This window comes from Trachinotus anak, unplaced genomic scaffold (assembly GCF_046630095.1).
Source record: "Trachinotus anak isolate AG129_WGS33_773 ecotype Australia unplaced genomic scaffold, CSIRO_AGI_Tana_v1 ptg000028l, whole genome shotgun sequence".
NCBI classification, from domain to species: domain Eukaryota; kingdom Metazoa; phylum Chordata; class Actinopteri; order Carangiformes; family Carangidae; genus Trachinotus; species Trachinotus anak.
Window position 1 is genome coordinate 13,584,148 of NW_027273879.1, and position 24,968 is coordinate 13,609,115.

At 40.6% G+C, this 24,968-nt stretch overlaps 1 protein-coding gene across 2 annotated transcripts in view; it reads right to left on the reverse strand.

The window, feature by feature from the left end:
* The window catches only part of LOC139611725 (matrix metalloproteinase-17-like), a 64,337-nt gene that overhangs the window by 15,846 nt on the left and 23,523 nt on the right, over positions 1–24,968 (reverse strand). For both annotated transcript variants that reach the window (XM_071466601.1, XM_071466600.1), the window contains one exon: positions 12,266–12,552. In XM_071466601.1, coding sequence (XP_071322702.1) covers positions 12,266–12,552 — 287 coding nt within the window. The remainder of the gene's footprint in view (positions 1–12,265; positions 12,553–24,968) is intronic.

Consider the following 24,968-nt stretch of genomic DNA (forward strand, 5'->3'; position numbering starts at 1 on the left):
TGTCAAGCCAAGCTAGCTTAGAGTTCCTTGGTGGCTAGGATAAAGTCTGCATTCAGTTAACCTTATGTTGGCCTCAGCCTGGGACATGCACGTGTGCTTACAGTACCCACCTAGGGTATTCAGAAGCCAAAATGCCAGCTCTAATCTACAGGAGCACATGGTGCAGAGAGGAAAGGTGAACAAAAGGAAGGATAGAGAGAGAGAACAGGGGCTCAGAGCAGAGTATGTACCATGTCATCATATTTACAGTCCACATGAGGCGGACAGGATAGCTGTAATGCCTGCGGACAAAACAGGAGCTGAGAGAAGTGAGTGGATGAAATAGATTCATTTAAGAAGGCAGTGAGAGACAAAGTGACACAGTAGACTTATGTAGCTCTAGAGACTATTTAATTCTTTTATATTTAGGGATTCAGTCTTTGTTCTGCTGGATTCACCAGTGATGGGATTTAAGGGCTTCATTCTTTAGACCTCTAAACTTCCTTTCAGTCTTTCCTCCAGTCTTAAAAAATTAGGATCACATGACTCAGTTGCTTTGATCTTATTCAAGACGACCTTTGTAAGACATCTGTGTGGCTACCTGAAATGTTTTACACATCCCTTCCTGGATGCCCTGAAGTCAGCCTACAGGCCCAGCATGTTTATGAATGACGTAGTGGACATGGGGTTGGAGTAACTTTGACGAACACTGGGAAGGTATACAAGGACACTGTTAATGGAACTTAAATCTGCTATTTGCAAATCCCTTCCTTAATTCTTAGTAACAAGCACATTTATGCCAGTGATTTGCTAAGTTCCACCATTAAAACATAAGAAATATCTTAGTTAGGAAACAGGAAGTCACTTAAGCATCTCAAGCCATGGCATGACTTCCAAAAATTATACTTTTAGACAAGAAATTACATATCAAATGTGACAAAGTTAGCAAAAAATATCAAATTATGCTAACCTAGCTGATGTAATTTGGTAGTTTTGCTAAACAATGCTTGTATAAGGTCTTGAGGTACGTGTTATTTTTGCTAGGTGTAATTAAAACTGTTCCCATTTCCCCTCCATTATCAAAAAGCACTTTATCAAGTGTCAGATTGGATGTGTTGACCATATTTCTCATTATCTCTTCTTCCCTTCATACAGGTCATGCATTAGCAAGCTAATGTTAGCTTGTTGGGTATGAAACAGTTTCACCTGGCAGTAACCGGGTGCAAATATTTATTAACAAGAAGTGATTTGTGTGGTGCAGCATGTTTTAATATGGTGATGTATAAATCCCTAGCCCCTCATGTTATTACTTGGCTAGTTTGAACTTATACAGTCTTCCTTTGAGGTCACAACTTTAATTCAGTCAGTAAAAAGGCTCAGCAAGGGATGCACTTAATGCAACAGCTGAGGACATTCTGCCTGTCAATGACAGTGGTGGCCCACAGCCAACACCCAGTCCACTGTGACACAACACGCTGCTCTGTGGTTTGGGCCACACTGGGATAAAGACTAAACCAAAGAAATAATTGAGTAACCAGAGTTGACTGCCAACAACATGCCCATTCTCGCTACTCCAGGCCCCAGCAGCTCACATCCAACATCATTAACAACCTCTCTCATCCACATCATCTAACCAACTCTGGACAAGTGGAGCCAAAACAGCCCGGCCACAAAAACAATTCTTCCATTGACCAGTGCTCCTCATCAATACATCTGCAAACTGGTGAACAGAGTAGCAAAACACACCACAATATACAGCAGCAGCCACTGACCCTGTGCTGGTTACCTTCCTTCATTGTTACCTCCGCCAAGGAGGTTGTGTATTTACTCATTTCTGTTTGTTGGTTTGTTTGTTTGTTTGGACCAGACAAGAACCCATTCAATTTTGGTGCCTATCTACTTAAAGGAGAGGATCCATGAATTTTTTATCACTTTTCTTAACATTGCAAGATAGGGGATTAATAATTTCTCGGGAGATAATGTGAGGATCTTGAAGAAAAGACATATTTATGGTGTTGAGATCTATGACTTGATTGATGCATGACAGACACTTGTAGGATGTAGGACTCTGCCAAATGCTATTCTAGTTGATAAGATGTTTCTCCCTCTTTCTCCTTACAGAGAGAGAACAATAAAACTTGTTCTAACGGCAGTGCAATATATTTATACCTTTTCTAGTCTGGAGTCCAGTGCAGTGTCCTCTACAGTTGTATTTCTCTTTATTGTTGTTATTATAATTATAAAATATACTACCACTGATCAAACTGTTTTGTTACTGTTTTAGTGCCAATTATTCATTTCAGTTATGGTAGAAATATCTTGCCACTCAGTCCTACTTCTACTTTGCTATTTAAATGGCAAAGAAGAGGTTTATTGCTCTATATGTAGACAAAAAGATTGATGAGAAATTGGCAAAATGCAAGCTGAATAATCAGCCTAGAGTAACATCAGATAAACAGTGCGGCTGTCTCATACCTCTCCAGCTCTGTCAAAAATGAACGTGACAGTGTTATACTGAGGTAAATATTGAAAATGATGGGTTATTTGTTTCCATCTCTGTTACTGGCTTAGACAGCATCATACCAGGTCATAAAACACAAACAAAAATACTTGGCTTTGATAAGAAAATGGTTCTTAATGTTGCTCATATATTATAAAACATCAGCTGAAACGTTGAGCTTGCTGTGGACCCACTACTGTGCCAGATGTAACTACTGAAACAGCTATCCTCCAGTATGATGAAATCACCTTGGCTTATACAGACCCTGCAGTTCTCCAGGTAAGCATCATTTGTTGTGCAGTGAATACAGAGCAGTAGAGTGCACCATTTATTGTGATATGGAGTGATGTAATTATCCTGGCCTCCAGTCCTCGGGTAACCTGTACAGTGTGCCAAAGATTAAAAGATGCAGCTTTTACATTTGATCTGAATCTTTGTAATACAGTGGCCAACTATTACAGCTTGAAGCTGAATAACTTCAAATAGTTTTCTAGTCCCTTATTATTATTTTTTTTTTACTAACATCACATTATATCATATCATCATGGAGAAAAAAAAAATCTTATCTGTCGCAGGCAGCACAGATGGACAGTAGTTATATTAGAGTATGTCAAATCCCCAATATGAACTGTTAACTAAGAGCAATGGCATAATAATAGTGTTTAAGCCTTAAATTTCTATGGTCACTATGGCGACCATGTACAAGCCACTAGAATACAGTCCTCTCCAGAGACCTCCTGCATGCTCACTGAGCTGTGTGTTCACATGCTTATCTACTTGAGGTACATGAACACAGCCCTGTCTTATATCATGTAAACTCACTGATGTTGAAAGCCTGTTCACGTTCCACCCATCCACCACTTGTTTAAATTTAACAAGAGTGACCACAAGCAGTCTAATGGCTGTGTTGCCTCATATTCCATCCAAATCTAGAAGACGAAGACACGGAAACATTGGATGTACAGTATAAAACTATATTGATTCATATGTTTTCTTGCTACAAAGACCTTCTGTAATTGTCACAAAAGTAAAAATGATCCATTTAATACCCAGTGACACTGTATGCTATATGATACTGAGATTGTATGACTCAGTATAGATAAGAACTAAATCATACTGCTTCTTTATGGGCTAGTTTTGAGGAGGAAGCAATAAATGTAAATACCGATACATTCTGTATGTACCCTTTACAGATCAGGTCATGTCATATTCACCGAACTGTAGAGAAAGGTACTCAAAAAATAAGCAAGTTAGAGCATCATGTTTATTGTTGCAAAGCTCTGACACTGTGCCCCTATTTTGTTTATACCTCTTCTAAGTGTGTGGTTGCTTTGTTTTCCCTGGATTCTGGTCCTGTTGCTATTTTCTGGGTCTGAAATGTTTTGCAGTATCATTTTCTTCAGTTTGCGATACTGTATATACTTGAAAATTGAGTTATTATCTGCTCTGTTGCTTTAAGCATCAGCCTAGAATGGTAGTTGTGTGAAACCCAGGACAGAGACAGGAGGTAATGTGATATACTGTAAAGGGTGAGTTTAAACAAATAAAAGCCCCTTTAAATTACCTTTAAAACCTTTAAAACCCTTTAAATTACACTTCAAAATGCTTCATAAAAGTAAAAGTAAAACGGAGGAGCATGCAGCTTAGAGAGGCGACAGTCGACCTTCCCTGTTCTTTTAGAGGCTGTGACTGCACTTTACTACATGACTTACCCTCCCCTCTACTAATAAAACACGAGGCAGACAAACAATGTTCATGGCCGCATAACTTTAATTTGTTTCCAAGCATTTCACACAGGCAACGTTTAAATGTTAACATACCTGAGAAGAAACCAGTAATCCTGTACATTGTTGTTTGCTTGATCTCTCTTTACTTTGTAACAAAGTTTTGGTCGAAAAAAGCAACAAAAGTGCTACGTTGGCAATGGTGCAGGCTTTAAACGCCCCACTAATAATAATTCATATTGAGAGAGCAATGGCCATGGGGGAAACTCTGACAACTGAAGCTCTGATTACTCAACTCTATCACTCAGTCAGTCAGTCAGTCACAGACATTCACATTTATATGGCTGGTCTGAATGCCCAATCAAAATCTACGACTTCAGCTCGCTACCGTCTCTGTTGTCAGATTGGAGATTCTAGAGCGCTACGTTCGAGAATCTTTGGCTGCTACTATTTTGACCCTTTGACGCACCCTTACTTGTTGTCAAGCTGCCACAGACACTTCCGACAAAGTTTTTACATGGTGGAGCAAGATACTTCGTGGCAAGTCATGTCTATGGGAGCAAAAGGGGGACAGTTCTGGTCTGCATGAACGGGCGTGTCAGGAGACCTAACGTGTTTAAATCCAATGCCTGAATCGTTGTTGGTGAAGATTGAATGAATTGGAAAATAAAAATATAACTTACCCAGAGCTCGTCGACGGATGAATAAATTATCATATATCTTCATAATTACACATCAGACATGCTAATATTAGCTTCTAGTCCAGGAAGACTAATGGGTATGTGTTGTCAAGCAAGAGACAACACTTCTGAAATGCAAAATAATAGAATTTTAATCATGTGATAAAACATGCAAGTAATCGCGATGAACTATTGAAATTCTGCGATTAATCGTGATCAAGAAAAAATTAATCGTTTGACAGCCCTAATCAAAACATACAGGTGTGTTAACCCATGTTTCCTGAAGGTCTTATCTTGACACCTTCACCTCTTGTCCTATTAAATAAAGTTAAAAATGCCAAAAAATAGATAAATCAAAATCAAAGATAAGTGTACAAATGCTTAAAAACAGGACTATACCAATATGACTCATTTATTACTAATCAAAATAATAATACAGTAACATTAAATTAACCAATGTGCCTCCTACTCTCCATGGGTCTCTTCTCTCTGACAGTACACACAAGGCTGCATGCACACACCACAGTAGCACACACACAGAAAAATTGGATGCCATGAAAAATTCACCTGCTTAATGATGCTTTTGTTTCAGTCAGGGTAATCAGTTTGCAGAAGCAGATTGCTGGCAGAGTAGTAATTAATAGAGGCAATCTGCTGCCTGTCAAAGCAAAAACAGAACTTCCAGACCTCCACTTATTTGATCTCACTGAGATTCCACCTTTCACAAGTCCTAATGGACGCCAGGGCCATCAATCACACAACAGGGGTGAGCTGGTCCACTACATGTGGTGCTTAATATTCCACTATTCAGCATCATCATACACATTAGGAGATGGCCTTAGCGGACCCTGATTTAGGGTCCTGCTGAGAACAATGCACTGGGACACTGGGGAAGGGAATTAGTGAAGGCAATTACTCAGCTACGGATTTGTCTGATAATGTTCATTTTTCTAAAGATGATTACAGAGCTCTACAATCTGCTGAAGCACCAACATTCACTTTTTACCTTCTGGGCTGACCTAACGAGTTTACATAGTCTCAAGGGATTACGATGCTTGAAAAAAAGTTGCTAAGAACAACAATTTATGAATCTGAAGCTTAGAGGGAGCGGAGTCTTACAAGCAGAGCGATACGTAGACGCAGATACTGACATTAGCTAAACAATGCCTCAGAGACCAGCTGCTGATGACGGTGGTGGAAGAGGAGGAAAAAGTTGTGAGACAGCAGCAAGGTGAAGCCGGCAGAGTGTGACATTAAGAAATTAAGAGTTGTTTAATTAACTTTTTTCACAACGCCTCAGTGCTTCAGTCTGGCAGTTGTAGAGAAGGAAAACTCACCTGTTAAAACATTCAAATCCTGGGGAGAACTGAACTTCACTCCCGACACCACAGAAGAAGAGAACATTCCACCAGGTCTGTGGCTATCTTTGGGGAGCCGATTAGAGATATTTGAGGAAAGTTTCTGTCTTCAGAAGATTAAACAGTTAAAAATAGCAGTCTGCGCTCGCTTTTTCAGATGAAAAAGTCTGATGCACTGGATGCGAATTTCACCCTTGAGGGGATTCATCACAATGACGGAAAGAAGCAGCCTTGAAAACAGGAACGTCTAGCGAGGTATGATGCTTCACAGCATTAGTCCATATTTCTACCTTCTCCCATGTTGAAGGCCGGTTTCGTGTACTAACACATTGCGCATCATCATTCTTCAATCTCTCTGAATTATTTATGGTTTGGAAAAAAACATCTTCCAAATTAGCATTTAAAACATAAATGGGAATAACTTTGCTTGAAATAGCTAAAACTTTAAGTTTTAGTGCAAATATCTTTAACTTTTCCTGTAGCTAAGTGATTAATACCTGTCTTCTGGAAAACACTGTGATAACACACACAAATTACAGTCATATAGACCAGGTCAAACCACTGACCCCTTCCTCCTGCACTCACTGCTGGCATTAACCAAACCTATATCTTTGCAGCTGTCGTTGCCCCCCCCCCCCGTTACCCAATACGCTTATTCAAGCTCACACCACGGCTCCACAACAGCATCGTGTGCTTGTCCTGCCACTGCTGCGGCCCGGTGGGAGGTCTAATTGGAGCAGATTGAGCTGCTGTCCAGTGACATATGGTTCACAGCCCTGACAGCGCAAAACAAAGGAGGGAGATCCACCAAGGTCCCGGCCCCATCATAGACTCACCAGCTGGGATAGACAGCCTCACAGGCAGACACACACACACGCATACACAAACACACACACTCTGTACGCTCCATCCTTTTGAGGTGCAATCTAAAACATGAGGTCAAAATGCACCATGGGGTGCTGGCTCTCTCTATAGACTTGTCTTGCAGACAACAGTTAAACACAATGGTGCACTGGCCATCAGGACAAATCCCAGTGGGCCACCGCATCGGTGGGCCAGCGGGCCATCAAAAAATCCATACAGTTTTTACCAGCCCTGTCTGTCTCTTTAACGACCCTCTCTTTGCGCCTGTTATTCGGGTTGAGCATGAGAGTGTGCCGCGTGTGTGTTCTGAGACTGGGCTCATTGACATATGTAATCAACCCTCACCAACTGCATTGTGCTCTTTTGTGCTGTTTCATTTGTCCTGTGCACCTGTGCAGCCTTGGTGAAAATAATAAATTCAGGGATGACACTGACCCAGAAAAAGAGGTGCAATACCCACTCAGCTATTCAGTTTAGAAGCTCAACCTCAGAAATCACACTGAAGACACACTGGACCCATGTACTCACAAAACATTAGTTGTTTTCTTCCATGGAGTAGGAGTCCCATTCTAGTTCAAGAAAGTAAATCATGTAATGACAAAAGGCAGGTGTTTGATGATTTTGGAAAAACCTGAGCAAAATTCAAAGGAAAGAGTTGGACTTTATTGGGTGTAATGTTATATGCTATAGATACTGTATGCTATGGCCCATATTTTAGTAAAGCACAAATATAAGATTATATTTCCTATACATATAGAGACAAACAAACATTCATGCTCACATTCACACCTACGGGAAATTTAGAGTCTCCAATCAACCTAACGTGCATGTCTTTGGACTGTGGGAGGAAGCTGGAGTACCCGGAGGGAACCCATGCAGACATGGGGAGAACATGCAGACTTCACGCAGAAAGGCCCCAGGCCCCAGGCCCCAGGTCCCAACCTGGAACCTTCCTGCTGTGAGGTGACAGTGCTAACCACTGCACCACTGTGCCGCCCCCAAAATGCAAATTACATTACAAAACCTGATAACTTGCTCGGATGCTTTTTGGATGTTTGTTCCCAGGATTCGTCCTGGCAACGGCTCATAAGAGGGAACTTCTTCAGAATGACGCAACATCAAACACAGTGTTGATGCATAACGTGTCTATACTGTAACTGAGCTGTTCTGTACAGTGCATTACACAAGATTATGTACACATAACCCTGAAGATCACATACTGTCATTACGTCTGTGAGGCAAGATCACTCAAAATGTCAGTGCTGCTGCTTCATAAATTGCTGCTTGCTTACAGATTGCTCTGTTTCGCTTCCAGCTGTGGAGGAGGTATTCATGTCAGATTTGGTCAAAAATTCATCTTTCATCCAGGAATTATTCTATTTGGGTTGTCTGAGGGTGAAGTGAGACAGAGATGTAGGGTGTAGGCTGCCAAGTCGTGCGGTTCTGTTTCTCCTGTAAGGGAAAACCCATCACTTCGTCACAAATCAGATGAGGAGGAGTTATGGCCTCCCCACATATCACAAACTTCTTGGCAGAACTTCTCTTCATCTTTTGGCTTTGGGGACTTTTCAGCAGATGGTGGTACACAGTATACTGCATGGCAGTAACAACTGCTCTTGCCCTGCATAGGTACTATTTTCCATTCTATAGAAAGAAAGACTAAATACAGACATCAGTCTCCCACGAGCGGCACATATAATAATCAAAGTTAAGGGAGCACATGAGCCTAAACAACAATATACTTGTGCATCTGTGACTGATTCACTATTTGTGAATCTGAAAAACTATATTTCTATCAAAAAAGAGTAGACACCTTCTCTGTGTGCCTACAGCGTCCAGTGCTCTTTGTAAAAACCATTTCAGCTGAGGGCTGGTTTTGTGATGTGATGTCAAGCTGAGAACCTGAAATAGGGCCAGTATGCTTCAAACTAAGTGCTTGTCCAATCCTCTGAGTATACGTTCATACTAATACGTTTTCATTTTAAAATGGTGTTTTAAAACCCTCAAACCAATGATTCGACAAGCATGGCCTCTTCCCGCAGCGATAAGCCAGAAGTGCACAGGTGAGAAAATAGGCAGCACTGGACTTTCTCTTTCAAGCTCTCTTTTCTCATTCTTCACACAACTACTTCCAAAGTGTTTACTGTTTTCCCCATTTGTAAGGTTGGGGAGGAGACAGGCAGAAGAAACTGAATTCCTGGTGAGAGATGAAGAATAAAAACTTCTGTTTTTGGTATTACCAAGTTTGTTTCGAGTACGCGTCAATCCTCTTCATTTATATAAGGTGACAATGAGTTAACTCCGGTCACGTTTCCGAGCGAGGTCATTTTTGACTGAATCCCATCATGTCTCTAACTCTACCTGCTCCTTAACTCAAATCACAGGTAATAATAGAATACTTACTCTGAGGTAAAACCTTTAACCTCAAATTTTAATGTTTAATGTAACAACGAGGTCAATTATTTTGTTTACCTTATCAGCCTGTGCTTGTCAATTCAAGATTACATGATGCACATGCCAATATTAATCTTAGATTAATATCGTCACTCAGGATTACATCCTCAGGATGCTCGTCTAGCAAACCTTTGCTTTATCACCAAGCCAGAAACAGCCTGATATAATTTAGCTCCAAAATGATGTCTGTTATGTATTTATTTATTTCTTTTTTGTATACCAGGATTGATCGACCATGTTATAGTGCTGTAGCTTCTGCTCAAAGCTATCTTAAATCACCTACAAGGTGCGAGACAGTGCCACAGCCTTTGTTATAGTGTCATTAAATAACAGTTCAGACTTAGTTAAGAGCTAGAGCTCAGTGAATTTCCCTCATCCAGTGACAGCTTCAACCGAAACTTAAGTTGGGATTGTTTTATCATCCTGGGGCTTCCAAGGTCAAATATGAACTTTCATGCTTAACTTTTTTTTGACTTACTTTGGAAGCTTGTGAGAGATGTTTTAGTGAAATATTTCTCACATCATCTCTTCCTCTCTTATCACTATTCCCTCTCTCCTGTGCTGTCTATCCATCTTTCAAAAAAGAGAGGATGAATGGAGTTACTGAGTAGAGGAGAGAGGAATGTCATTTTAAGTTAAGTCATCCAGATGAAGGGAAGAATAAAGAAAGCAAGTCACAGAAAAGTAGAGTTAATGATTTATGCCGTCATTCATGTGACCGCGCTGAAACTGCCACTGTCTGACGATGCATTCAGTGCGACTAGATCGCTCCATCCGCTCATTTCATCCGGATGAGTGGACTTATAATGCTCCCCCTGCCCTCTTCTGCTCACCACTCACCACCTTTTTTTTTTTTTTTTTTTTTTTTAAACTAAAGCAAAGGACAGGGGGCAGGAAATGAAGTTGATGCTAAGTGACAAGACCACAGAGGTTTAGAGAACGTGACCATTTAGTCACATTTCAAAAAGGTTTCCTGTTGTGCCACCAATAATTTCATTTGCACCACAGTGAACAAACACACACACACACAGCAAAGGCTCTGGAGTTAACAATTATTCATAAGATAACAACAGCACGCACAGTTCATCGGAAGTGCAAAGAGGAGGTGAGTGAATGATGATGTCGGCAGTGAGGACAGACATTGTACTGTGAGTGAGTGAACGCGGAAACAAGTGAATTAATGAATCAATGAGTGTGAATAAAAAACACAGAGGCACTGTGGTGTGTTTTCCCAAGCTGTCTGTCTAAGAATGATGGATAAATCCAATATATAAGCCCGTCTATTTTTGATTGGCAGAGCTGATCGAATTTCGTTTAGAGCTGCTGTCATCCTGTCCTCGTTTCAAACATGCATATTTCCCCCAGAGTAATCAAGCTCTTTGAAAACTGTTTCATGAAAAAAATTTGGACAGAGTAATCCCACTCCACTCAAAGCAAAAACACACTCAATTAATGCGTTTATGTTAAAGGGCCAAACAGCCTGTGTGCCCACAACTTTAACAAACAGACTTAATAATGATACAGTTTAATATTTAATGCGGCTCATGTCAATAATCCATTTTACAATGATTTAAATGGTCAGTTCACCAGAAAACCCAACACAAAAATTAATAAAAAAACAAAAACAAAACACATGAATAATTTTGGTTCACTTGACATGGTTATGAGGTCTCCACAACTGAGTCTTGCGCTTTTATTTTGTAGGCAACATTAGTTGTAGGTAACTGTTGTTGCCATGATGGAGATCTGTGTCCATCATTCACTCTCAACATGGATAAAAGTTTAATAAGCATTCTTCAGGTGAGAGTAGATTCTCTATTTGGACAGTACAATATTGTAAGATAAAAAAAAAATAAATAAAAAAAATAAAAAATAAAGATTATCAAGCAAATCTGGCGGGCCAGATTAGCCAAGGTGCCACTGGCAGCCACTGATTTAGAGGAAAGCAGCAAATCTTTACATTTCAGAGACTGGAACCAAACAATGTTGGACATTTTTGATTGATGAAGAACGTTCCTGTCAGCATTACTCAGCAGCAGCGTTGCTTTGAAAAACAATGACCTAGTTACTCAGGATGGTGTACTGATATTACTACCTACGATTTTCACCATTTTGTAGATATTAAAGGATTTTCAGCACATTCATTCAATTAGCTAAATCACACAGATGTGAAGCAGCTTAATACTATACTTTTTACATTTTCACCTAAACATTTAAGAATTAGGCAATAGATTATTGTGTTGGTGACACTTTATATTAACACATATTAAGGCACTTACTAATGCCTTATTCTGCATGAACATATTCTGCAACTACTAAGCCATTAACTAAGAGTCAAGACCATCTTACTGAGCAAAGCATATTCAGATCATAACTCATGTACAACAACTTCCTAATTCACTCTCAATAAGCAGCAATTGAGGGAAAACTCTTTGTTACTGGCCTTGTAGTTGTAGACTATGCTCATGCAGAATAAGGCTAATAAAGACTAATAAAGAGCCAATGCTACTAATATGAATAATAATAAGCAACTAGTTAATCGTGAATATGTGTAACTTAATGTCAAGTGGTACCATTATATTATATTTTAGAGGATATAAACATACTGAAAATGGAAAATAGTATCTCAGTTTATGCTGCTGGCACCAAATGGACGCTATAAATTTGTTCAAATGCAGACAATGGGGTTTACGAGAGCTGGCTCACCTGGTGATCTGAAGGTCCACGCCTCATCATCATCAAAGTGTGTATCCCCGGCTGTGAACCTCTCTCCAGGGAAAAACGCGTGTGCCACGGTTCCCCCTGGCCCATCAAAGGGATATCCATCATTGTGGTCGGCCTTAGTGAAGTCGATCTGAATGTCTGCGTCACTGCTGGCCACCTCGTGGAAGTTAAGTGGTGCAATGTCACTCCAGACCTTTAAGGCGTAGTACATCAGGGCTCGAACGGTGTCCCTGCCCAGTAAAGCTGAGTCCTTAGGGAAGGTCCTCACTCTGACAGAAGAAGGGGAGAGAAGGAATATATTACATACAAGAAGTAGAGAGAAGAGGGGATGAGGAAGAGGTGAAGGACACGGGGGAGTTGAGAGGAGAGCAGAGGTGGATGATGAGGTAAGTTGATATGAGTCTTGACAGAAGAACAAAGAAAAAGTGAAGACAAGAGAGGAGAGCTGGGCAAAATGAGAGAGTAAAAAATGATGATGGACAAGAAACAATAGGAGAGGAAAGAGCTAAATTAAAGGAGAAAAGGGTTAGAGAGGTAAAATCTGTGGGAGGTGACGAGGAGAGGAGGAGTATGTGAAGCACAAGGATGACACATCAGAGCTGAACATGAAGACAGAGAAGAGACAAGACAGGTAAAATTGGGAAGAGGAGGGTGCTGAGCAGAGCAGACGGAAAGAGGTGAAAAAGGATAGAGGAGGGGTTGGTATACAGTAGATACCGGCAGCAGAGGAGCAGGATAGTGAGCTGCGAATTGCATAAATCAGAAAAGCATAAAGGTCAACTATGTTTGCCACTGGGACAGACCTGCGTGAAAACGAAAATTCCTGTTTGCATATTTTACGTGATTCCATCGGTTTTTGTATTTCATGCTTAGGTGCTCCTGCTGCTCACTTATACGGATGATAAGTTGAGAGTACAATGTGAATTGGAAGAGATTATTGCACCAGCTTTCAGGATCAACTCATCAGCTTTCCACTGTCTTTTCCATTTCTTATTTAATTTTCTCCCACATCACTTTAACATCTCTCGAGCCATTTCTTTCACACAGCCACAGCCACAGAAACAGGACAAGAATAAACAGGAAACCACTCAGACATCACGCTAACTTTGTCTAACCTCTCTCCTTCTCCATTTTCTTGTTCTCCCTGTCTTTCCATTTCTTCTATCTCCACCCATGAGTCCTTGCCTCCTCCTGGTCCTCTGCTTTTACATGATGCACTTGCCTACTTTCTCCCCACAAGAGCAATTTGTCTAAATACAAGAAGTAATTTGGCCATTGCAGGCCAGGAAATTCAATCAGTGTTCATCTGTAAGAAAGCAGGGTTCTTTGTCTCGAGAGAATACTGCCTGGTCTTACCACCACAACTAGTTTACAAGCTTCAAGAAATAAGTTCAAAATGAACAAAGTGGGATATTCAAGAAGCATCCTCTTTATATAGAAAATCTAAAGTGAACAAGACAGAGTAACAGTATTGAAGGATTTGTATCACCGATTGCTGCAATACATTAAAAACAGTGAAAGTGCTTTATAGTAAAGGAAATGACTTCTTTCCACTAACATCCTATTTATTTTATATGGAATATTGTTAGTGTTTGAAGTACCATATAATACTAGAGTGCACTCCATGTACTTCACAGCTAGATTTTATTGACAATCTGGACCGCAACAAATAAGACGACTGTACTTCATTTCGAGGGAGGAGCACAAAGGATATTGATTCAACTATCGACTGTCATGACAGAGCTGAGGACGAATATAATACTAGAAGGCAGTATATCCCACTCATAAAGACTCAATTCCACAACCACATGCAGATGTTATTGATCTCTGAATCTGAAAGGAGAACAAATTGAAAGACTGAAATAAAACGGACAAAACGACCTCAGGAGAACACTGACTCTTACATGTGCCTGTACCAACACAAAAAATGACCATCTGTCCAATCATTTATGCATGTTTACGTGAAAAAAGGCAATGAACGCAGAGAAAAAACAGTGAATGGAGAGATGTTCAGTAAGCAATTAGTACTGTAAACTGGAGGGAGAGTTGAAGGTGAGTGTGCTTAATCCTAGATAAAATGGCTTATAAATGTATTCTCTCTTACTCAAGGGACGACCACTCTGTTTTTCTACTGGATTGCTGTTTTAATCCAGTTTTTAAAAATATTTTTCCTCTAGCACATATTTGTTGAGTCAATTTCAGCCATTCAAATTAAACATTTTGTCAGAGAATTTATTGGTCTTAATCCAGTGGTTCTCGAACTGGGGGAGGACCATTTCAGTGGGAGAACACCTAACGCTGAATGACCATGGTTCATTAAGGAACGATAAGTCTTAAAATGTGTAATATGGATTTTTTTCTTCATTAAAATGTCTAAAAATGACTAACTATACCCATGTTATATATTTTGTTGAACTGTGCACTCACATTATCCAAAATGTTTCTAAATTTCAAAACGAATGTAATTTTAATTAAGGTGACGGTCTGTTCCATTTAGTCGCCTGTCAATGACATCATGTCCTCTTTGAGCATGCATCAACGCTGTGGCTGTTTGCCAGATGTGGTCAAAATGGACTTTTATCAATTTTAAGCCATATTTTTTTGTTAAACTTCTTAGATCTTAGTTGTTGTTAACTGCATATTTTAACTTGTACATGTATTTCAGCAAGAAGGAGCAGCCAGACTGAACTGCTAGAAAGGATGAAGGGCTGTGGGTGGCGGGGTGCGACTCCCTCTGATGAGTGGAAAACTTTTCGTACCATTTCCAGCATGAAATCAGATCGCAGAATTCTGGGACCTGTCGTATTAAACCGCACTTGTTGTTTCCAGGACTGAAATCTTCAGCAGCTCTGATGCTCGCCCCTCTCACACATTTATAGTCCATTCACATGTCTCGCTCCACAACAATAAAAGCACAAAAGTCTTATTATTTTTGTTCAGTTTAGACAAGCTGCAGCAGCTGTGGGGCTGTCAAACTTAGTTTGTGCCAATCATGTTAAACATTTAGGTCACAAATAAGTTCAGAGACTGAAATTCTGTCACTACAAACAACAGTGTTTATAAAAAGCCCTCTGTCATTCCCATTTCTTCTTTTATGAAATCTGGCATTTTGAAAGCAGAGTTTCTGTCAGACAAATCATTTGTTTGACATTTGTTTCAATTCATACTTGAGTTGTTTATGATTAAGGACTTTATGCTGAGCACTGGTGACTCATCCCTCTGACTGGAGCTTCACCCCCACAGTTTTTTTTTCTTTCATTTTGCTCTTTTACCAGCCTAGGACATGTGGTCATGATGGAAGTACAACAGTGATTCAAGGGTTCATTTATGTTTCATGTTTAGTTTTTTTTTTTACCTTTCCTGATTAAAAGTGAGCTCCAAAGCCTAGGCTGTTCTGGTTTTAAGGCATTGCTAAAAAAAAAGATTTAAAAAAGATTCATCCAGTATAATTAGAATTTTCTAGGAATACTGGGCTGCTCATTACATAAGACATAATCTTTGTGCGTTATATGATTTCAACATTTATGTCTACCTTCCAAGCATTTCCCAGAGTGCTTTGGGCTTGTTTTATTTATAATGACCATACCAAAAGACCACAGAGTCAGAGGTGCCATCAGCTTTGGGATACAGGTGAAAAGAAGGATTGTTTGTCCAGTACTCTCATCACTGAGACTGTCTCCGTGGACTCCTGCCAACTCTGACAGCTTACAGCTTTCAGAGGTTTGAAAGTTAAAGTTAATGCTTTCCCTCCACAAACAACTCAAGTTGTAATTCAGGTGAGCAAGGCTGGATGGGTGTGTGACACCCACTATTTTATTTCAGATGAACTCACTGTACATGTTCAGTCACCAGAATAAAAAAAAATTAAATAAATATCACTAGAATGAACAAGAAGATGTATCCCAGAAGCAGATAATGGAGGAGGCGGAGGAAAGAGAGAAAACAGAGACCTAACGTGAGAGAGGGTGAGAAAAAGAGGGGCAAATAGGCAGAAAACACAGGCACGCTGCTGTTTCAGAAATATTTTTGACAGCTCCCTATGGCTTCATCTTTCACACTTCTAACTGTAGTCAGAATCAAGCGGTTTGTTCTCCGTGAGAATGACGAGTTCCTTAAGTTCCAGCGTTTCTCCAAGCTACTACACTCAGAGGGATCAGTGATCACACAGACACATTTCCATCTCTGACAGAGTATCTGATGTCCCCTTTTCCCTACCCGCCAAAAATGTTTCTCATTACAGGGGGCTTTTTAAAAATGGCTTCTGTTGCAGACTTGTGAGGCAGTGCAGGAGGCTGAGCATGAGAGAGAGAGAGAGAGAGAGAGAGAGAGAGGGAGAGAGACAGAGAGACCGTCCCCTTTATGCCGATGATAGATAGGTGTATGTGGGGGAGGGCAAAATTCAGGGTTTAAAAAAAGTAAAACTTTTTGAATCTTTGTTTCTCAATAGACAGTTATATCAGCTTAACACATTATGTTGAATTGGACATCATCCATGCATCCATGTTAAAATTACATTTTAATTCATTGATAGAGATCTGACAACAATAGAAAATATGTTTTATTTTCAACAAAAAATCAATTTTTGTATCAAGATTGCTGTTCTTTACTGCCTTTAGCTTTAGCTGTCTTTTTGTTGACGAATAATATAATTACTCATCACCTGTAAATCAAAACATAAAATATATTTTTTTCCTGAAACACTGCAAGGGAAGGTGTGATTTTTACTTTTCAATCCCGAGTGGTGTCTTTAGAGCACACAGCCCAAACAAGCTCCATCAAATGGTAAGAGCAACCTGTACATAGCCTGAGAGACAAAACCCAGGCCAGCAAACACTGACCACATACTAAAATATGGAATATAGTGTCTAAACAATAAGAGGACACTGTTCACAAAGAGTTTAGTGAGTCATCTCTGTAAATCTCTCTATCTCTGCAAGTCAGATACAGTGTGGTCAGGGAAAGATCGTGGTCATGGTAGTAGGGGTAGGGGATAGGTTACTGCAACACATGGCTTATGACTGTTAATAAAAAAAAACAAATATTAATTGGACTATCTATGTTGCTACATAGAGGGCACACTATCTCCTGCATTAGCACTCAATGTTGGCACTGGACGCAAATAGTGAGGGGCACAATCGTTGAATTTAGATGCAATTTGTGGGGATACTAGCTGAGAAATTATGACTTTGTATTATCATGTCCATGAATTTGCACGGCTGGATATATGTTCCATATGTAGTATCACACTTTGCTAGCTGGAGTGCTTTCCCTGTTTTGTGTTTGCTGATTAATAAACGTAATTAAAAAAGGTTTCCACACAACCTTCTAGAACATATCTGCCACATTTACTGTAAATCAAACTTCATCAAACAAAAAAAGGTAACGAAGAAGGCAACAAAAGGTTACTCATTTCTGCTCTGGGTGCAATTTCATTCAGAGTAGGGCTGGGCGATATGGCCAAGAAGTGAAAAATCAACATCAACAATATCAGTATCAATTAACGACAACAATAACTTGGTGATGCTGGAAAACTTGGCAAATTTGTTGTGCTACTACTTTCTGTTCAAACATCACATCTTGTTTTCCCACAGTGACCGTAGATGCTAGCTAGAGAAGCTAGTCCCCACCCAGTTACTGCAGCGCACACAACTCAGACAGGTGTGCAGCCAAAAATTACACTATATTGCCAAAAGTATTCGCTCACCTGCCTTGAATTGCATATGAACTTAAGTGACATCCCATTCTTAATCCATAGGGTTTAATATGACGTCGGTCTAACCTTTGCAACTATAACAGCTTCAACTCTTCTGGGAAGGCTGTCCACAAGGTTCAGGAGTGTGTTTATGGGAATTTGTGACCATTCTTCCAGAAGCGCATTTGTGAGGTCACACACTGATGTTGGACGAGAAGGCCGAGAAAGGGGCCATCTCAAAACTGTTCTCACAAAGTTGGGAGCATGGAATTGTCCAAAATCTCTCGGTATGCTGAAGCATTCAGAGTTCCTTTCACTGGAAGTAAGGGGCCAAGCCCAGCTCCTGAAAAACAACCCCACACCATAATCCCCCCTCCACCAAACTTTACACTTGGCACAATGCAGTCAGACAAGTACTGTTCTCCTGGCAACCACCAAACCCAGACTTGTCCAACAGATTGCCAGATGGAGAAGCGTGATTCGTCATTCCAGAGAACGCGTCTCCACTGCTCTAGAGTCCAGTGGCGGCATCCACTACATCCGACGCTTTGCATTGCACTTGGTGGTGTATGGCTTGGATGTAACTGCTTGGCCATTGAAACCAATTCCATGAAGGTTTCTACGCACTGTTCTTGAGCTAATCTGAAGGCCACGTGAAGTTTGGAGGTCTGTAGCGATTGATTCTGGAGAAAGTTGGCGACCTCTGCGCACTATGCGCCTCAGCATCCGCTGACACTGCTCCGTCAGTTCATGTGGCCTACCACTTTGTGGCTGAGTTGCTGTCATTCCCAATTGCTTCCACTTTGTTATAATACCACTGACAGTTGACTGTGGAATATTTTGGAGCGAGGAAATTTCACGAGTGGACTTGTTGCACAGGTGGCATCCTATCACATTACCACGCTGGAATTCACTGAGCTCCTGAGAGCGACCCCTTCTTTCACAAATGTTTGTAGAAACAGTCTGCATGCCTAGGTGCTTAATTCTATACACCTGTGGCCATGGAGGTGATTGGAACACCTGATTTCAAGTATTTGGATGGGTGAGTGAATACTTTTGGCAATATAGTAGGAAACCGCGACAGCCTACATCGCTGCTGTAACTACAGCGAACGACTGGCGCAGGAGTTTGAGTGACAGCAGCGGATGCACTAATCTCAATTTTGTGGTTTAGGCACAATGAATTCCATATACTGTATATCGCCCTCTAATTCAAAGTCGTATCTCAGGTCTATTTCACTTGCTATGATGAGACACAGAGTAAAGGGACGAGTAAGAAACAGGTCTGCAACCCGTCCTGCTTCCTGCAGCAAAGATTTGGAAAAAGTGAATTAACAGAATGAAATTAGCAGGAAGGATGGAGGGCTGATTAAGGTAGACTTCATTTTCTCGACCTGTTTAATTCCATGGCACGATTTCCTCATTCGTTTGATGAATGAGTAAGAGCAAACCAGGCTTATGTGTAGGTAAGTGTCTGTGTATGAGATTAAGCTGAAATGGAAAGACATTAATGTTTGCACTCTCACATGCCTGCCCACACACACACACACACACACACACACACACACACACACACACACACACACACGCACACAAACACACACACACACACACACACCTGTTTGACTTTTAAGTTCCCCATACTTCTTACAGACCTTTCCCACACGTGGAGTCAGAGTGATGATTCAGATGAAGAGAGGCAGAGAGGGAAGGAGAGAGGGAGAGAAACAGATCAAGAAAACTCTGAGACTCTTTTGCTGTCCCCCGCCTTCAGCCTCTCAGCATGCTCTTACCTCCCGTGGCTCTGCTGTTCCACAGAGACATGAGCTGACATCAAAAGTAAAAAGTACATGGGCACACAAACAGTCACACACACACACACACACACACACACACACAAATAATATTCACCTCCTGTGCTCCGCTACCCTCCATAGACATAAGCTGATTACCCTGCAAATTGAAAGCTCATATGCCGACGGTGATTCATATGCTCGTATGCGTGTGTAGATACACGCATGCAGCAGCGCGAACACTCCAACACACTCACAAACATGAAAATATTTTGCTGACAAAGACTCGTGCTGTGTATTACCAAAAAGTCCTCATACTCCATTACACGCACACACACTCACTCACACACACACACACAAACACACACACACACACACACACACACACACACACACACACACACACACACACACACACACACACACCATGTCATTCAGGCTGAAGATGAAAGACACTAAATTAAAAGGCTGTGCATGAGTCTCCCCTCTCTCCACAAATCTCTCTCCCCCTTCCAGTCCTCGTCTCCCTCTTCCCTCATGCTCAGACTATTACAGTCACCAACTCTGAGATGGTGATGTGACATCTGGAGAAAAATATGATGGGCCCTAATAAGATAACAATGAATAACAGCATTATAGTTATTCTTAAGGTTCCACCAAGCAATTTCACAGGTTGGTGGCCTCAAATGGCAGCAGGGAGATGAATGCAGAGGACTTCAGTACCCTGGAATTATGTAGCACGATGTCTATTAACTCCACTGCGTGGCAGAACCACTTTGTGACACAGACACAATGACGGATTTGTGATTGACCAAGAATAGACCAATAACATGAGGGAAATTCAAGGCGCGTGCTTCCCTGAGTAGGACTTCAAGAATCTATTATCCAGGATAGCTAATTCAAAAAGAGTGAGGCACTGATATGATTACTGTACTTTGTTCAGGCTGCATGTATACATGGGTGTATTTTTGAAAAAAGGTAATTATTCAAAATACTGAAGCAATAAATAACAGCAACAACTGTTTCCTGTATTATTGCTACACTATTTCTTCCATCGACGGCGATGCAGCTGTGGGACCTTCTATAATGACCAATAGAATACAGATTTATAAGAGATTTGCGCACCAAAAGCTTGTCCATGAGTGGATCCAACAAATTTGTTATGGGTGCATCTGTAGGAGTCAGTGATAAAGATAACAGTTTTTGGGTGGTTATCATTACCAGCCACTTAAAATTCCAGTAAAAAGTGTGGCTTAATGTTTAATTCAGTGTAAAGACAGTGCACATCATATACTGTACATAATGTTTGAAGGAATCCTTGTCTTCTTTTTAATATTTGTGCAAGCATTTTATAGTAGAGTGATTTTTTCAACCTGTTAGTTGGTCCAGACTGAAGCATCTCAAGCATGGGTTACTATGAAACTTGCTGCAGATATGCAAATATTCCCAGATGATGTATCCTGATGATTTAGTATCAACATGTCATTCCAGTCCAGTAACTCAGGCATCGCTTATTATCTATGTTGTTAGCAAGCCGCAACCTCTGAGGCTGAAAAATGAAGTGCATTTCTTCAAATGGCAACTTGACCAACTTTACAGCAGAAATAAACATGTTCACAGCCTGGTGCAAAAAACAGTTTTGGTCTCTGATTTTCTGTCTTTCAAGCTCAAGGTCGGAATGTCGCATTATGCGGAAATCAAATCAATTCAACTCATTTTTCTTAGTTTGCAAATAGTGAAGGAATTGGTCCAAGTTAATCACCTGATGGATTCTGCAATATGCTTCACAGGTGCCAGAGGAATAAAAGAATGAAAAAAACACTTGGCAGGCCGTGGTATGCCTGGCCATTACTGTTAGCAGCTTTATGTTATTACTTCTTATGGTCCCAGAGCTACTTCTGTTGCCATAACATACCAGTGGATACAGCTGTGGCATTTCTTAAAACTTACTCGCAACTACTGTGAGCTATAGCTATAATTGGTGCTTTGATGGACTCCTGCTGCTGAGTTATGGCTATGGCTACACTTAATACTCTCATTACCAGCCGCCTTTGACTTTGAATATGGCTCTGCTCTTTTTAAATAACCCTCACAGGGGGTTTGGAGTGCTTGACTGTGGCTACACCATGCAGGTCTCATAAAACAATGGCTTGAGCTGTATGTTATTACAGTAACAGTAATACAGTACACTAAATGTAAAGAGCATGATGCCACTGTGGACATACAGGCATGGATTTGCATCTTGGTGTTCCTACATTTCTCATCCCTGTACTCACTTCATTTACTTCATTAGAAAGATAATAGCACAAGTCTAAAGAGACGGATAAGTGTTGATTTTTTTACAATCCTGAAGTAGTCTTACACTATTAGACTGAACAGCTGCAAGAAAGTATGCTTGCCTCTTCTTTTTTTCTTCTTTGTTGTTGATATTTGTCCCCCTCCCCATCTTTTCTCTCCACCACTCAGCTCGCTACACCTATCTGTTTGAGTTATCAGTCGTGCTGCTAATGACTGCCAGGCTGTCTGCTGTGATAATGGGCTAACAATATGAGATAATGAGCTAACAGTGGGCTGTTACACAACTGGGCTGTTAGCGTCTGTAATATACTTGCAGTGCTTTGTGTTGTATCTGTGTGTGCAACAGAACAAGAAAAAGGTAAGCAAGACTTAAATCACAGTACTTGAATCAAAGTCAAGCCTTATCTTTTCTTCCTTGTATGAAATTACTGAGACTCACCACCTACTCTGCACATTTTCAGAACATAATGACGTGATTGATGTGAGTGAAGAGAGAGCGCAAAGCGCCAATCAGTCGGACACCGTCATTTGTGCTGAGGTGAGCTAAATCAGGAATGAGTGGGTGGGTCTTTGCTTCTTACTGTAAGTTAGTATGATATTCTAATCAAACAATCTCCGCATGATGGTGCAGACCTTTGCTACTGTAGATCAGTGACTCCCATAACAAGTCACATTTTAAACACTGCACATACTGAAAGCCTTTGTCTCTGAGAGTACCTGAATAAAATCCCTACTTCTATTTAAGTATTTAAATGCTTTGCAGTGATTTAAAGCAGCTTGATCTCAAGTTAACAACTGGAGGGACTTACAGTACAGTACTGTAGTCTACAGTGGAAACAGAGGGACTTCGTGCTCATTGTTTATCACATTTATTCTTTATGATGCAGTGAAGGACTTCACACACGAACACCTGCACATATTTGCACTTTGTTAGAGCAGTATGTACAATATTGTTTTTACTTTTACTTCTTTGTGGCCTGTGCACAGATTCAAAAGACCAAAAGAGCCATAAAGTGCTAACGCACTTGACAGGATCACAACTGACAAGTAACTGAACCATGTTAACTAATCTTAATGTGAGTAAGATGACCTGATTATGTTCTTAACGTGACACTTTTCTCATTATGAATCTATTGAATGTCAATTTAGTATATCACTCACTGGTCTTATGTCATCAACAAGCCGGTATAAAAGTCCAAGAACATGAATCCTAATAGACTGACTTGGGATCTGAGGGCTAGTGCTGCATACACTTACTGTCAAAACCAAGCACAGATATAGAGCAAATGTAAATCTTGTGTATTTTGTGTCAGCTTATGAAAAGTCCTGGGTGTCAAAAGTATCAGATTCACAGCATGCCGTCCAAATGAAAGAGCGCTACAGAAATTGTGGTTTTAAACTTATTAATATATAAAACTAGATTATTTTATGTGTCATTTCAAGATTTTATCCTGTGTGTGGATAGCAAAGAAAATTCAAATAAAAAAGGAACTTCTGAATTAACACACACATTTTTTACATATTCTTTTTATATATCACTTTCCTGGCTGTGGGTGGCAGGGTTAGCGCTGTCACCTCACAGCAAGAAGGCTGTAGGTTCGAACCTGCTGGCTGGATGGAGCCTTTCTGTTTGCATGCTCTCCCTGTTCCTGTGTGGGTTTCCTCCGGCTTCCTCCCACAGTCCAAAGACATGCAGGTAAGGTTAATTGGTGACTCTGCATTGCCTGTAGATGCGAATGAGAGCGTGTGAGTCGTTTGTCTCCAGGTGTCAGCCTTGTGATAGACTGGTGACCTACCCCACCTCTCGTCCAATGTCAGTTTGGATCAGCTCCAGCCCTCACGGCGGCCCTCAAAGGATAAGCGTCATAGCTAATTGATGGATGGACTTTCCGGGCTAAGTCACATTTTGTCCAATGAAATGATTAGAATTGATTTATTAATGTGACATGTATGTTTGAGTGATATAAATAGTTAGATTTTACTTTAATCTGACTGATGTGGTGGATCAGCATACCAACATCTAATACACATGTCAAATTGCATCTGACTCATTGGCTGCTTTGCGTATTATCTCCATTCTGTCAGGCCTGTTAGTCGCCTATATAATGAAGCAGAGATACCATGAAATATTAGATGATAAAAATAAATTTCTAAACCAAGCAGTGAGGGAATCACAATGCAAGCGTTACCACACCAACTGAAAACAGAAGCAGAGGCAGTACACCCAGAGAATTACAACGGAGGCCAATGTATGCAGAATATGAGTGCTTTGTTATGGTGCTTTACTGAAAATATGCTCCATATGGAAATCTCTCTGGATCTGAAGTTAGCACATAATCCATAACTGTTCCTGTGCACTGTTATACAAATATGAGTGCTGTGAATACAAAGGTGTTTCACTGGACAGAAGACAAGCCTGTCTTATTTCAGAGAGGAGTGAGCTGACAGGAGCACGGCGTATGATTGGCAGCCGTACAAAGAGGAGAAAGAAAGTTAAAGCCCACCTGGAGGGAGACAATGCATACATATCTGTGTGCATGTGCATAATATACTGTACAGTGCATTCAGATAGTATTAAGACCCCGTCACTTTTTTCACATTTTGCTCTTGGGAACTTTCAATGCAACAGATCTGTGCATCGATCCAGTCCTGTCTCTGCTGGCAGTTCCTTCAACCTCATGACTTGGTTTTTCCTCTGATATACATCGTCAGCTGCGAGACCTTCAGTAAACAGGTGTGTGCATTTCCTTATCATGTTCAGTCAACTGAATTTACCGCAGGTGGACTCCAGCCAAGGTGCAGAACCATCTGAAAGCTGGTCAAGAGAAGTAGGAGGCACCTGTCATATGAAGATCTAAATACTATTGTGAATGTGATATTTCGGTTTTTACCTAAAATAAAAC